Source organism: Rhinopithecus bieti, unplaced genomic scaffold (genome assembly GCF_001698545.2).
Source record: "Rhinopithecus bieti isolate Rb0 unplaced genomic scaffold, ASM169854v2 scaffold_24306, whole genome shotgun sequence".
NCBI classification, from domain to species: domain Eukaryota; kingdom Metazoa; phylum Chordata; class Mammalia; order Primates; family Cercopithecidae; genus Rhinopithecus; species Rhinopithecus bieti.
The window spans coordinates 97179-112425 of NW_016811898.1; the positions used below are offsets into that span (position 1 = coordinate 97179).

Sequence of the window (15247 nt, forward strand, 5' to 3'; positions counted from 1 at the left end):
TCAGTAGCTTTCGGGGTACAAGTAGTTTTTGGTTACATGAATGGATTGCATAGTGGTGAACATCATTTCATCTATATTTTCTGATGTATCTCCATGTTCAGGGCAATTTATATCATTTGTCAGTTACTGTATGGGTTTTATAATTGCTTGCCTCTACCTTTGCCTATATTTTGCTTTTGAATGGAAAGCTTTTTTTCATCAGCTTTTCATTCTTCAGGGCCAGGTTTAAATGGTGTGGCCTATAAAGCTTATATTCTCCTGCTAAAAGTATTCGTTGGAAAAGTCTATGGAGAGTACCTGGTAGATTACTTTGTTTTATGAGACTGACCTCTTTGAGGACAGGGACTAGGCTATTTGTTACCTACATTTATATGCCCCATTGTGACTTGCGTATATTTGTTGGTGGCAAACCTAGTATCTTTTGAAGGGAGTAGCTCAGTACAGTGGTTCTCAACTCTATCAGAGGCAATGCTCCCTGTCTATAGTGTATATCATATAAATATCTTTATTGTTATGCTCTTTTAATATTTTCAAATAAATGAAGAAATAAAATACCTGTCTACCCACAGTTTAGAAATACTGATACAATGTTTCAGCATTTTACAAAGATAAACAAAAGGAAAATAGTTGATAACAAAAATAACATCTCAGTAGGTAAGTGCTTGGACACAGTGACACAAAATTATAGTGCATCTGTATTTGGAGTCACTGAGTGTGACACCTACAACAAGAAACTTAAATGCCATAAGCAGCATTTTCATCATAGGCATTAAAAATGGTGCCTGACCTGACTCTTGGTAAAACTGCCAAAAGAAAAAAATAGTATAATCGTTTGTTGTTGCATTCCTGGAAAATTTAATATGTAAGAAGTGTGCAAAACAAATCTGAGAAATTACAAGCATGTTTTTCACCTGTGTCACTGCCACATTGTCAGGGTTTTTCATAAGCTTTTCATGTATTACCAAGACTGTACATTGGGCATGGGACAGTTCTTCATTGGGTCTTTTTGTTCCATATGTTGCCCATCTTTACCTCTAATCCACACCAGCCAAATGGTAATAGCACCCCCGCTTCCTAGTGTATGTTTCCAGAATGCTTCCTGGGGCAGTACTTCTGCTGTTTAGAAATATTGCTTTACTCTGAATTATAGAATCATTTGGGCTAGTGTTTCACTATAACTAAAGATAGGAACATTGATCAGATGAATCAAGCTTCTTTTTGTAATAGAAATAGAAAAACAGTACATTTTACAGGGAACATTAGTGAGTTATTTATTTAAAGTGATTTAAAGTGAACTTTCCACCGTTAATTATTGAAAATCAATAGCTCTTTTAAAACATGCATTTTCCAGCATTTGAAAGAAAATATCTAATTTTTAGAAGACAAAACGATAATGTTATAATTGTGTGTTTAAAGTAGAAAAGCATGAAAATGTGTCTGTATACACATACACAAATTTAGACTTGTAATTAAACCCACGATCCATTTATATTTGGTAATATATGCATGTATATTGTGTAATATTACGTGCATATATTACCAAATATAAGTGGTAATATGTGCATGTATATTACATATATGCATATCATATAAGCTGTCAATATGTCAAATATCATAAGCTGTGAATATGTCTAGCATAAAAATTCAGGCAATTTAACACCTATAATAGGAATTAACTAGCTACTTGTAACTAGCCAGTTTCCTCATTTTCCTTACATTAAGACAGCATTGTGCTCTTTTCTTTTCTTTTTTTTTAAATTGAGAGAAGATCTTACTCTGTTGCCCAGGCTGGAGTGCAGTGGCACAACCATGGCTCACTGCAGCTTTGACCTGCCAGGTTCAAGTGATCTTCCCCACCCAGTCTCCCGAGTAGCTAGGAATACAGGTGTGTACCACTACACCCAGCTTATTTTTGTATTTTTTGTAGAGACAGGGTTTCGCCATGTTGCGCAGGCTGGTCTTGAACTCCTGAGCTCAAGCAGTCCACCTGCTTTCAACCTCCCAAAGTGCTGGGATTACAGGCATGTGCCACCACACCTGGCCCAATATTGTGCTCTTGATACAACGTTTAGATCTCTTTTAGATCTCCTTTGGACTAGTGATGGTTTTTAATTCTGTGGACTACTGTAAAGGTTTTGACTAAATAGCAGTACAAATGTAGGTGGAAGGGTACAGTCAATACTATGTGCCTAAAAGTTAACACTCAGAGGCATTTGAGACTTCAAGGTGATCTTGAAAGCACATAACCTGGAGTTGAGTATAGTCTATTCTGTTGCAATGTTGGTTTCTTTAATGTGAATTGGCCCATACACACTTGGTAAATAGGGAAATGATGTCAATATAACGTGGAAGTAGTGTTGGTTCATAAGCAATTTTTCCCACAGTACTAATGTATAAACTGAAAATGGGGAAAGACCTTTCAATTAAAGAGGAAGATTTGGTAATATATGAAGACGTTACACGCACACACAACCTTGCAAATCTGGCAGAAATAATTCAGTGAAAGAAATAGCTATTCCAGTGGTTTCTAAAACCACCATACTTTGTACTGTCAAAAGCAGTCTCAGGAAGTTCAAAACCATTTACTCCTGTGTTTATAAAGAAAGAAGATAACAAACAAGAAAGTCTACCTGAGAAAAATTATATTTTAATTATTTTGAAGCTTTTAAAAAATGCCTTTAAAAGTTACTTAAAAGGAGAAAATACAGAAATGAGTCTCAAGTGGATTTATTGGTGCAAATTTTGTTGGAGATTTAATTTTTTATTAAAATTGGTGATGCTTTTGTTGGGACGTTCATTACAAAATAATATAGGTTTGTGTGCTCTGGGCCCAATCTTATTTTTAACATAACAGCCCTGTTATTTTTAGTGGGTAATTTTGCAGAGACATGAGGTTTTTTTCAGGAATACCCATATGTTGTTATAGAAGCTCCTGAACACATGCATGCGCGTGCGTACACGCGCACGCACACATACACACACACACACACACACACACACACACACACACTCTGACTCACCCAAGTCTTTGGGCTATAGTTTACTAAATGGCTTCATTCTAGTGTTATTTAAAAGAGTTTGTCATGAATTTTACTATACTGTTCTACAAATTTTATTTATAGTGGATATAAATTTTACTAGGTTTTAAAAGATTATGCTTTTAATAAAACTAAAGTTGAGCATTAAGGCTTGCTAAATTAGAGAGGTGGTAAAATGAGCTCAAAGGAGGCATCCAAGGCTCCTTTGCCTCTGAATACTGTGATATTCTAATTGGCTATTCCAGATTGGACATCATTTTTTTATGCAGATTTACTTTGCAGCATTTTTGAGCATTAATAATTTATAAGTGGACATAATAAAATAGAGCTCCATTTTGGGAGGCCCCATATTGTCACTTCATGGTACCATCTGGTTGTCTATTCCTTGTTAGCTAGGGTTGGAAACTATAGCACATGGGCCGAATCTGGCTCACTGCCTGTTTTTGTAAATAAAATTTTGATTGAAGTATAGCCACCATGCTTGTTTGTTTGAGAATTTTCTGTACCTGTTTTTTTGACATACAGTATTGCCCAGGAAGCTGAAAATATTTACCCTTCTTTATGGAAAATGTATTAAGTCCCATAGGCTAAACAGATAGGCAGAAGGGACAGTTAAAGATCAATATTTTATATGTTTAAAATACACTTTTTAAACAGTCCTCAGTGAGAATATCGCACTTTAAAATAGTTTTAGGTAAGATCAGTGTGGGCATTGTTGATTTTATTTTATTTCATTTTATTTTTTGAGATGAGTCTTGCCCTATCGCCCAGGCTGGAGTGCAGTGACGTGATCCCTTCTCACTGCAACCTCTGCCTCCCGGGTTCAAGCGATTCTTCTGCCTCAGCCTTCTAGGTAGCTGAGACTACAGGCACATGCCACCACGCCCAGCTAATTTTTGTTGTTTTTATTAGAGACCGAGTTTCACCATCTTGACCAGGCTGGTCTTGAACTCCCGACCTCATGATCCACCCACCTCTTCCTCCCAAAGTACTGGAATTACAGGCGTGAGCCACTGTGCCCGGCTGGGCATTGTTGAATTTAAATCAGTTTTGTGAGCCTTGGTTTTCTAAATGATTTGGATACTGTTTACTTTTTTGTGGTATAATATAGAGAGTTTACCTGCTAAGTTCTTAAGTTCATTGAAGGTATTAGTAAGGGCGTGAGAAGTAACACAGGAGTATCATTAGGTGGCTCTAACGTAAGCTGTATACAAATCAGCAGAGCAATTTATTTGAGTTAAAAAGAGGAGGGCTGCTGCCCCAGGCCTCACCTTTAGTTTCATATGGGCCAGTTTGTGATGACAAATGGAATGAATCTGAATTTTTAATTGTTTTGCGCATTTATTTTTCACAAAATTGTCTAGCTTTGAATGTATGTAGTTTTCTTTCAAAATGAGTTGTTTAATTATCAAGGAATGCAACAAGGTATATTTTAAATTATAAAATGAAATAAAGTAGAAAACATGATTTAATTAAAACAGCAGTCTGCAACAATCTTTAAGAAAATAAGAATATGGAGGACCTGAATGACATAATTTATATTTCCTGTAGCTGTTAAATTCCATACCCAAAAAACAGAATGTTATACCTCTTTTTTAGAAGAACTATGGAATGATTTCAAAAATAGTCTCATTTCTGAAGAAAAAAGAGTTGAACTCTGAGATCTGTTAATAGAAATATAACAAAAACAAAAGCAACTCTTAGAAATTAAATCTAATAAGAAACTCATTGGTTAAGCAAAATTTTAGTCTGCAATGGGAGAATAGGAAAAACTAAAATTAATCACAGTGTATATGAGGCAGGAAAATCACGTGATCCAGCCTCAGTGACAGAGCAAGACCCTTTCTGAAGCACCAAAAAATAAAAAAATAAAACAGCAACAACAACAAAAACACAATGTATAAAAAAACTTACAAAGTTCAGCTTAGCTACAACTTTAGAAAATATGCTTCTTGAAGTATATGTGTCCCTTCATTACTAAAAGTGAAGACTAATACACTTGAAAGGCTCACCTAGAATTTTTTTTTTTAAGAAATTCAACTATTTTAATAAGTCTGTAGAAAATACTATTACTTTCACATTAGAACCTTGAAAATAAAAATGATATGAGGGATTCAGGAACTATTTCCTTTCTTAAGAAGCTAATTTCTTACCTTCTTTTAAGACTCTTTTCATGAATTCTGGAAAGATGGAAGAAGGAATGATACAGAAAAGAGAAACCTTAGTCCTCTTTTGGAACAGATGGTTGTATTTGTATGATATCTTAAGAAATTTATGGCATCCTTAAAGATTGAATTAGAATTATTTTGTGAGGTTTTCAGTGACTCATTTCTAAGTTCTTTTGAGATGGTGTTTGGAATAAAAGCCTTAAACTTTTTTTAACAAGTAAATTTGGTATTAATGAAACTTTTTTCTAAATTTTCATTAGTATATGCTCTTATGTGGAAGGTGGACATCAGCTATGAATTACATAAATTGCATTTATTACATTAATATCTCACCTGAATGACAGCAGTTTTCTGGATATAAACGTATGTTTGTTTTTTATTGCTTATGTAAATCTCATGTAACTGTTCCCCAAGGTCTAAAAAATAATCTAACTGAAAATAGTTTTTTCATGTTCCTCAAACTTGCTTTTAGAACAGTACTGGCATAAGGATTTGATTTATTATAAATATGATGTACCATATCAATCATGGAATTATTTGAATGTTTTTTGGAACTTTTGTGGTAAATTCCATATTTCTCCAGGACTTTTTTGTGTTCTTTTTGTTGACAAGTACTTTAAAGTTTTAGCAAGTATCACTATATTGATTTCATGTAGCTTTATTTATTGTTTAGTGCTTGAAATGATTTTCTGTGTAAAATCAGTTTGAGAATTGGTTTTTCTGTCTCTGCATTTACTGTGTTTACCTGAATTTTAATGTACGAATTGGAAATCAGTATCAGTGTGGGAATCATCAGTTGTCTTTTCCGTAAGCTTTTAAAGCCATTACAGTCACATTATGTATTAAAAGTAGTGTTTAGATCTAAAGTCTAAATTTACTTTTTGTTAAAATGTAGCATATTTTAATATCTGCACTAAAATTGCTGAAAAATGTGTTACTGCTTAAGCAACCATAACAATGCTGTGCAATTATGACTACTGGTGATAATAAACTCTTCAGTATTGGGGAGGGGGGTTGGTTCTAAGAGGCAACTTCTTTTTGCCAGATTATTTGGTAGAGTAATAATTAAAATTTATAAATATTTGGAAAAAGGGTAGGGTCGACAATGAATTGTGGGAAGCTTTAAAAAATATATAAAAATATTTCACTTTCAGTATTGTATTTGCATCTCAGTTTCCTGATAGATTTCTGTTTTGATTTTCTGCTGACAGGTCACATTTAGGGCAGGCAAAACATAAGGGATATAGCCCTCCTGAGAGTAGAAAATCTAATTCTAAGGCACCCAAAGTGCAGTCTAATACTACTTCTGAACTGTCAAGGGGACACCTTTCTAAAAGGTAAATCTTCATATTGCTTATACATTTTCAAGGCAGAATTATTTGCATTCAAATCATTGCATAATGTTTAAAACTTGAGGTTGTTCTAAAACGTTATGATACATATTTTCATTATTCTCTAAGAGTAACTTTTAGGATTGACAGTTTATCACCTTTGCAGTGATTAGTGCAGTATACCCTAGACAATGAGTTTGTCAATGATAAAATGGTATTTTGTTTGGAGAACTATAAGATTCCCCTTTGCTTAACAAACCATTGTGGCCATTTTTTATTTCTTTTATTTTAAATTTTTTTTTTTTTAAGTTTTATTGTCAGAGCCATAATTTAGGTTTAGGTCAGTGATTCTTAAGATCTAATTGGTAAGAGTCTTTGGAAAGCAATGTTAACTGAAGATTTGATAGTACTACAGTATAAAAACCTCTGACCTTCATTTTGAAAGTACGTATGTTAATGCTTATTTCTTCTAAGCTTTGACAAAGCAGTTTTGTTTGTGAATAAGGCATCAATATTCTGGCTTCCTCTGGTTCTGAACAATTAAGTGTTGTTTTTCTTGTAATCTTAACTCTTGTTTTGTGATTAGGAGTGTTAATGTCAGTAATCTTTGGGCTAAAGAACACCCTTATCTTCTAAGCAGATATTTTACTATCCAAAGTCACATCTTCCTTTGTTTTGTTCTTTTGTTTCATTTTACAGATTTGAACCATCTGAAAACCTATGTTTAATACTGGACTTAGTAGGAACATACTCGTACTTTATTTTTTGAAAGCATTATATATGACAGTTGTAATTATTACAGGCTGGTATTAACTGTTTTCTTATCTAACCTCTTAGAAGCTGCAGTTCATCATCTGCTGTGATAGTTCCACAACCAGAGGATCCAGACAGAGCCAATACTTCAGAAAGACAAAAAACGGGGCAGGTGCCTAAGAAAGACAATTCTCGAGGAGTGAAACGCAGTGCTAGTCCAGACTACAACAGGACCAATTCTCCTAGCTCTGCAAAAAAACCAAAAGCACTTCAGCATACTGAATCTCCCTCGGAAACAAATAAGCCACATAGTAAGTCCAAGAAGAGACATTTAGACCAGGAGCAACAACTGAAATCTGCACAATCACCATCAACAAGCAAGGCTCATACCAGAAAGAGTGGGGCCACTGGCGGTTCACGGAGTCAGAAAAGAAAAAGGACAGAGAGTTCTTGTGTAAAGAGTGGCTCCGGGTCTGAATCAACTGGTGCAGAAGAGAGATCTGCCAAACCTACCAAGCTGGCTTCAAAATCAGCCACCTCAGCCAAAGCTGGGTGTAGCACCATCACTGATTCTTCTTCTGCTGCCTCTACTTCCTCCTCGTCTTCTGCTGTAGCCTCGGCCTCCTCCACTGTACCACCGGGTGCCAGAGTGAAACAAGGGAAAGATCAGAACAAGGCCAGGCGTTCCCGTTCAGCATCCAGTCCCAGCCCCAGAAGAAGTAGCAGGGAAAAGGAACAGAGTAAAACTGGTGGCTCTTCAAAATTTGATTGGGCTGCTCGTTTCAGCCCTAAAGTTAGCCTTCCTAAAACAAAACTGTCTCTTCCAGGGTCTTCTAAGTCAGAGACATCAAAACCTGGACCTTCTGGATTACAGGCCAAATTAGCAAGTAAGTTTACAAAAGGTCTTTTCTTTAATTAAAGAACGTTTCTCTTGGTTTGTCAAAAGCAATTATGCTTTAAAATTAAGAGTTTTTTCCCCCCGTCTTAGATAATCTTAGATTTATTACTGTCCATATAATTAAGTACATGACATCGTGTAATAACTGTTACTACATTTAGTTTTATGGAGACAGGTAAGGAATACTGCCTCCCTATTATTACAAAACCATCACATTTTAGTGTCTGTATCTTTATTGGTCCTTGCAGCATCTCCTACTTCACCGATTTCCTAATATCAGGATGGGACATAAAGTTGGATTTTCTTCTATACCACATACAGAATTATCATTTAGTTAGGAGTTGTTCTTTTTAGTTATGAGTTGCCATGATCGGAGATCAAATTTGTCTATGCTTTTTTAGATGGAGTCTCACTCTGTCGCCTAGGCTGGAGTGCAGTGGTGCAGTCTTGGCTCACTGCAACTTCCACCTCCTGGGCTCAAGCGATCCTCCTGCCTTGGCCTCCAGAGTAACTGGGATTACAAGTGTGCGCACGCACGCTTGGGTCATTTTTGTGTTTTTAGTAGAGATGGGGTTTTACTATGTTGGCCAGGTTGGTCTCAAACTTCTGATCTCAAGTTATCTACTTGCCTCGACCTCCCAAAGTGTTGGGATTACATGTGTGAGCTACCATGCCTGGCTAAATATATGTTTTTTTATATTAGATATTCTTGATGTGTAGATACAATGAAATGTTATTATAATAAATATACCTCATATAAATTAAACCTTATTCATATGTAATACCTCATGGTCTTTAAAGGGTTTTGTCTAAAGATGAATACTTTCACGACTCTTATATACACTACTCTGTGTCCTAAGTGAGTGAGAAAGAATATTGCTCTCTTAAAGTTTACAGTGGAGTAGAAAGAATTTGTGTTTTGAGAATACATTCAAGCAAAGAAACCAAGTAGGTGAAGGAAACATAGAGTTATGTGCATTCCTTCATGAGTCAGTTTTGGAGATATCCAGGAACTCTTCTCCCTCTCTCTTTACCAGAAGACTTCTTCAGGGAGCCAACTGCTCATCTGGGGAATGCTAGTGTTTTTCTTTTCTTTCCTTCTTTTTTTTTTTCTTTTCTTTTCCTTCTTTTTTTTTTCTTTTCTTTTGAGACAGAGTCTCGCTCTGTTGCCCAGGATGGAGTAGTGGTGCGATCTTGGCTTATTGCAACCTCCGCCTCCTAGGTTCAAGCAATTCTCCTGTCTCAGTCTCCTGAGTAGCTGGGATTACAAGTATGCGCCACCACACCCAGCTAATTTTTGTAGAGAGGGAGTTTCACCATGTTGGCCAGGCTGGTCTCGAACTCCTGACCTCAAGTGATCCACCTGCCCCGGCCTCCCAAAGTGTTGGGATTATAGGCGTGAGCCACTGTGTGCAGCCTTCTTTCCTTATTTCTATTTGAGAAATCTATAGAGGACAAATAGGATAATAAAGCACTTACCTACAATTTTTAAAAGTATTTAATTTTTATAATACCTAATAAGGAAGCTTGCTTGTAAGCATCCGTTCTTCTCTGATTGATTTTAGATCTACATTTGGGTAGGACTATAATGTTTTCTTGGCTTAAGAAGATTGTATATAGTGTTTACTAGCATTCTTGTCAAAGTATAGCTCTTATTGAATCAGCCTAAGTTAATATTGAATTGGAGCTGTTAGCTCTGTTTAATTTAACACTGCGATGTAAAACTACTTTTGGTTGATTCACACATTAACTAAAATGACAAGAATACTATTAATAGTAGGTACTATATAAAAATTTTATGTTTAACCTGTATGATAGGTTATTATGAAGTAACATCTTTTACTTTTAGATTGAACTTTGTTCTGTTTTGGTATTTTAAATATGCAGTACATCTATATAAAATGTTTTAAGTTTAAAGGATTAAGATAGGCTAGATCAGTATCTTGAAGTGAGAAGGAAAAAAAGGTTCAAGTTAAAAGGACAACCAACTATTTGTCCTTCCAAGGCTTTATTGATAATTGGAGTTGTTTATGTCAGCTTTTATACTGCCTTTCCTCCCTGTGTTTGTGTCTGTCATTCTGTCCATTGTAGTAGCTATGTAATATTCACAGCCAGTAGGCCAGGTTGAGTTTACAGCAAGCTGTTTAGGATTCACTCCCCCTTCTGCTTTCCAGTCTGCCTCACTTGAAGAACTCATCTCTTAAAGCTCTTATATGTAGGAATTTAGGGCCAGGCAATAGCAGATTGTACTTGAGTGTCATGGCCTTGGTCCTTTGTAGAGAGCAGCTTTCTTTTCTTTATATAGTCTGTTAACATGATTTTTAAAAGAAAACTCAACTCAGTATCATTATGCTGCTGGTTTGATAAAACCAATCCAGATAATTCCATTAAGCCTGCTCAGCACATAGTCACAAACTAATTTAGTATTTTAAAACTCATTTCACCATTATTTCATTGACTTTCACAGTATCTGTGTGTTCTATTGTCACTATTATATCACTTTTCCATTTTCACTGCCACTATCCCAGTTCTGATCTCTCATCGTAGCCTAAGCTGTTGAAACAAGAGAATGGAACCAGCATTTGTTTAGCATAAAATAAGTGCCAGGTATTTTACATATGCAGCTACATTTTCTTTTCAAAAAAAATGATGCTTTAGGATACTTTTTAAATTTTTTTTCCCATAGACAGAGTCTTGCAGTTGGCTCATTGCAACCTCTGCCTCCCAGGTTCAAGCGATTCTCGTGCCTCAGCCTCCCAGGTAGCTGAGATTACAGGCACGTGCCACCGTGCTTGGCTAAGTTTTGTATTTTTAGTAGAGACAGGTTTTTGCCATATTGACCAGGCTGGTCTCGAACTCCTGACCTCAGGTGATCTGCCCACCTCAGTCTTCCAAAGTGCTGGGATTACAGACGTGAGCCACCATGCCCAGCCTAGGATAGTCATCAAGGAAATGCATTCCAAGAAGATGAAATAACTTCTCTGAGTAGTATACCTCATACTTGGCAGAGTTAGGATTTGAAGATGGGGGTATGTATGACCTTGAATGAAGCATTTTCTTTTTCTTTTTTTAACCCATGTTTCTGTGTTTTACTGTTGTAACCTAATTGGGCCATTTGGAGATAACTAAGACTCTAGAGGAAGTGAAATTTTATTTGGTCCTTCATTGGTAGTATTGATTAAATTTAGAGGTGAATACTATGTGAACCCAAGGATTCATACCATATCATTCGCTATGTATTTGCTGGTTTTCAAATAAATGAAAACATTTCAAAACAAAGTAGCATATATTTACTGTGCTTTTAAGTGCCTGACAGTTGTTGTGAATACCTTACATGAGTCATCTTATTTGTTTCTCATCGGTCTTGTGTAGCAAGTTGTTGTTTTTTGTTTTTGTTTGTTTGTTTGTTTGTTTTAAGATGGAGTCTTCCTGTGTTGCCCAGGCTGGAATGCAGTGGCACAATCTCAGCTTACTGCACTTTCTGCCTGCTGGGTTCAAGTGATTCTCCTATCTCAGGCTCCCAAGTAACTGGGATTATAGGCATGCGCCACCACGCCCGGCTAACTTTCTGTGTGTTTAGTATGGAGATGGGGTTTCACCACGTTGGCCAGGCTGGTCTTGAATGCCTGACCTCAAGTGATCCACCCCCCACGGCCTCCCAGAATGCTGGGATTCCAGGCATAAGCCACTGCGCCCAGCCTTTGTGTGGCAGGTATTTTTATTCCCAGCTTACAGGTTAGGAAACTCTGGATCATTAGTCAAGTTACCTGTCTAGGGTCACAGAACTAAGAAATGATAAAGCCGAGTTAAAACCCAGGCCATTTGATCCCCAAAATTGGCCTTGAGAACAGAATGCATAGGGGCGAACAGATTGGGCAAACTCAGTCTGGGAAGGTTTCTTGAAGTCAAAACAAGGCATTATGCATTTTAGGCATGATTAAATATGTCACTTCAGAAAAGAGTTTACAGTAGTATTAATTGGCAGGTAACGTTTCTTAAGGATATGGGGCAAAATGTGGTATTTTATGATTGTCTCTGGGTTTCAAGTAATGGTATTTTGAGGAATAGAGCCAAAAATGTCGGATTCAAATCTTAATTCTGACATTTTTTCAGCTGGTAACTGTGGGAAAGTTTGTAACTTTTTCTTTGTAAAATGGGCGTAATAGCTATTTGAGGAATAAATGAAAACATTAGAAGACTTAGCATAGTGCTTAGTGCACAGGATGCATCACAAAATTTAGGGTGTACAACTGAAAGTGAATGTCTTAAGGCAGAAAACATATTCAAAGCATTTTGAGAATGGGGGATCAGTAAGTCCTGGCCGTTGGTCAATTTTAAGGTAGCTGTTAGATTTGGAACACCAGATTTAGAGTTTTTTTAATCTCTTAAAAATCAAATACCACATGTTGTCATTTGTAAGTTGGAACTAAATAATGTATTCACGTGGACATAGACTGGGAAGGAGATGAAGGGTGAGATATTACCTCATGGCTGTAATATACATTATTTGGATGATGGTTAATATCAACAGCCCAGACTTTGCCAGTAAGCAATATATCCGTTTAACGAAACTGCACTTGTACCCCTTAAATTTATAAAAGAAAGTCAAAACTAGGAATATATATACAAATAAAATTGCATAATTTTATATATAAAGAAAAATGTAACCTGTATAAATGGATACTTTAACATAAATGAAAACAAAAATGTCAATATTAATGCATGTACATTGCTTTAAAAAATACTATCTCATAGTTTTGTGAGGTTGGGCAAATCATTCAGCTGTAGTTATGATGCCAACCTTATTCCTAATCTTATTTGCAAAATAATAAGATTCCTCCTTGTGAAGCATAAATGAAAGATTATATGTGAAAACAACTTTGAAAATCTCAAGTGCCATAGAATGCAGCAACATATTGTAATGTACCATGTAATGTTAAAGTAAGAGTTATGGTCATGTATGTACGTATTTATTTTATTTTTTTGAGTCGGAATCTCATTCTTGTCGCCCAAGTCTGGAGTGCAGTCGTGTGATCTAGTCTCACTGCAACCTCCCCCTCCTGGGTTCAAGTGATTCTCGTGTCTCAGCCTTCCAAGTAACTGGGATTCACAGGTGCCTGCCACCACATCTGGCTAATTTTTGTATTTATAGTAGAGACGGGGTTTTGCCATATTGGCCAGGCTGGTCTTGACCTCCTGACCTCAGGTGATCTGGCCGCCTCGCCTGGCCAGGTCACGTATTTAAAGGGCTTTTGTATGTATCAGGGTTTTTTGTTTTAACATTAATCCAGAGGCCAGAATTAGATTCAGTGGGTGGATGGAAGTTGAGAGATGGGCTTCTGATTAATACAAATCTTAGTAGAATAAAAATCTAAAAATTATAGAGTAGACCATTGTGAGAAATTTCCTATTGGGTAGGTTATTTTATTTTATTTTGGATATCCTTTGTTTTCTTCCAGTTTTTAAGAATTGAACCTGTTAGTTTGAATGTGATGTGTTTCCTCAGGTAAAGACTTGGTCAGTAGGAGAGCTTAATAGTAAAGGAAATGGTTTAAAAATTGTAGGAACAACAGTATTTTTAAGATGCTTTGTGGAAGAACCGTTCCCCATGTTCAAGTATTATTCAAGGAGATTCTAGATAAGCAGGAATATATTGAAAGCTGTGGGAAGACTTGCAGTAACTTCTTAACCCAATAATTTGCAAATTAATTTGACCAACTATTATTTGGGAACCAGCAGTGGTTCATGGAATACACTCAGGAAATGATATAATACATTTAGTGAGGAAGCTTAAACAGGAAGACCTTGTTATTGTGCTGCTTAGTCAATTGTTGGTAGGCCAATGAACAAGTTCCCGGCGAGGGCACTAGAGCTGGCAGAAGATCTAGTGAAACCACTACTTTAATGATAGACTTCCTGAAGCATTGCTGCTTGCCGGCTGTGTCTCATCAAAACAGCTCTGAGACAAAGGTCATTCTGTGTTACTTGGTAAAAGTCTCCAGAGTACCCCAGAATGAAGAATGTTATGTAACAATTTTTAATGTTTTTTAAAAAAAATTTGCAATAATTTCAAAGTGAGTAGATGATGATGGTATAGAATTACAGGAAACAATTGGTGATCAAAATCTGAGTAATTGTGGAACCTGTTTATAGAAAAACTTCTATTTCCAGGCTGATGTTTCTATTGAAGATCTACTTTACTCTCTGTTATTTAAAGTGGGCGTCATGTGCACATTATTAATAACATAGCAGGAGTTAACAGCTTACTTTTGTCTTGAGTTTCATATTCTCCTGATGACTTGCATATAGCTTGTGGTTTTTATCAGACCTAGAGAAGAACCAGGCAAAAGCCAAATTCTAGAAAGGAGATTCTGATTAGATGAGGAAGACATAGTGCTTTGCGCATGGAGGGAGGAAATAAGAATGAGTTGAGCAGGAGAGACGAATTTAAGTTAGATACGTGGTTTCACCAACTTAATCTCATAGGATCATCTCTCTTTACGTGAAAAAGGTAGATTATCTGTGAGCCCTGTGAAGAGTTGGGCAGGGAGCTTAAAAGGAAAAGGGTTGAGTGTCAGTTTTCCATCTTACAAGGCAGCTATTAAAGTAATTTAGCAACTTAAAAATTACAAGTTCCAATATGTGACTGCTTTGAAAAATTACTAACAAATAGTCCTAGTGTTTTTGAGGCTTTAAAAAAACTTTAAAAAAAAAGTTGCCAGATTTAAAAAAGAGATCATTGAATGGTAAATACAGCACTGACTTCTTTGTTAAGAAGGCTTTGCTTCATATTACGTTGTTTGAAAATTATAAATGACCGTGTTATATATTTTTGTATACAAGGTCAAAATAAGAATTGAATTATCCAAACTATGTTTTACTCAGCTTACATTAGTAATTGCCCTTTATATTCTTACCTGTGTTCTGGAATGGTTTTGACACTGATTCTGATATGTTAGTTAAAAATAATCCAGAGAGTACCAAAATATACAAAGAAGAAAAATATAAAATCACTTTCATTTCATTCACCAAGGGCTACCTTCTTTTTTTTTTTTTTTT

The 15247-nt window shown here is 36.0% G+C and overlaps 1 protein-coding gene across 1 annotated transcript in view; it reads left to right on the plus strand.

The window, feature by feature from the left end:
- TRIP12 (thyroid hormone receptor interactor 12) overlaps positions 1 to 15247 on the plus strand; it is a 155802-nt gene that overhangs the window by 54328 nt on the left and 86227 nt on the right. The window contains exons 3-4 of the mRNA XM_017895324.1: positions 6418 to 6543; positions 7375 to 8177. Coding sequence (XP_017750813.1) covers positions 6418 to 6543; positions 7375 to 8177 — 929 coding nt within the window. The remainder of the gene's footprint in view (positions 1 to 6417; positions 6544 to 7374; positions 8178 to 15247) is intronic.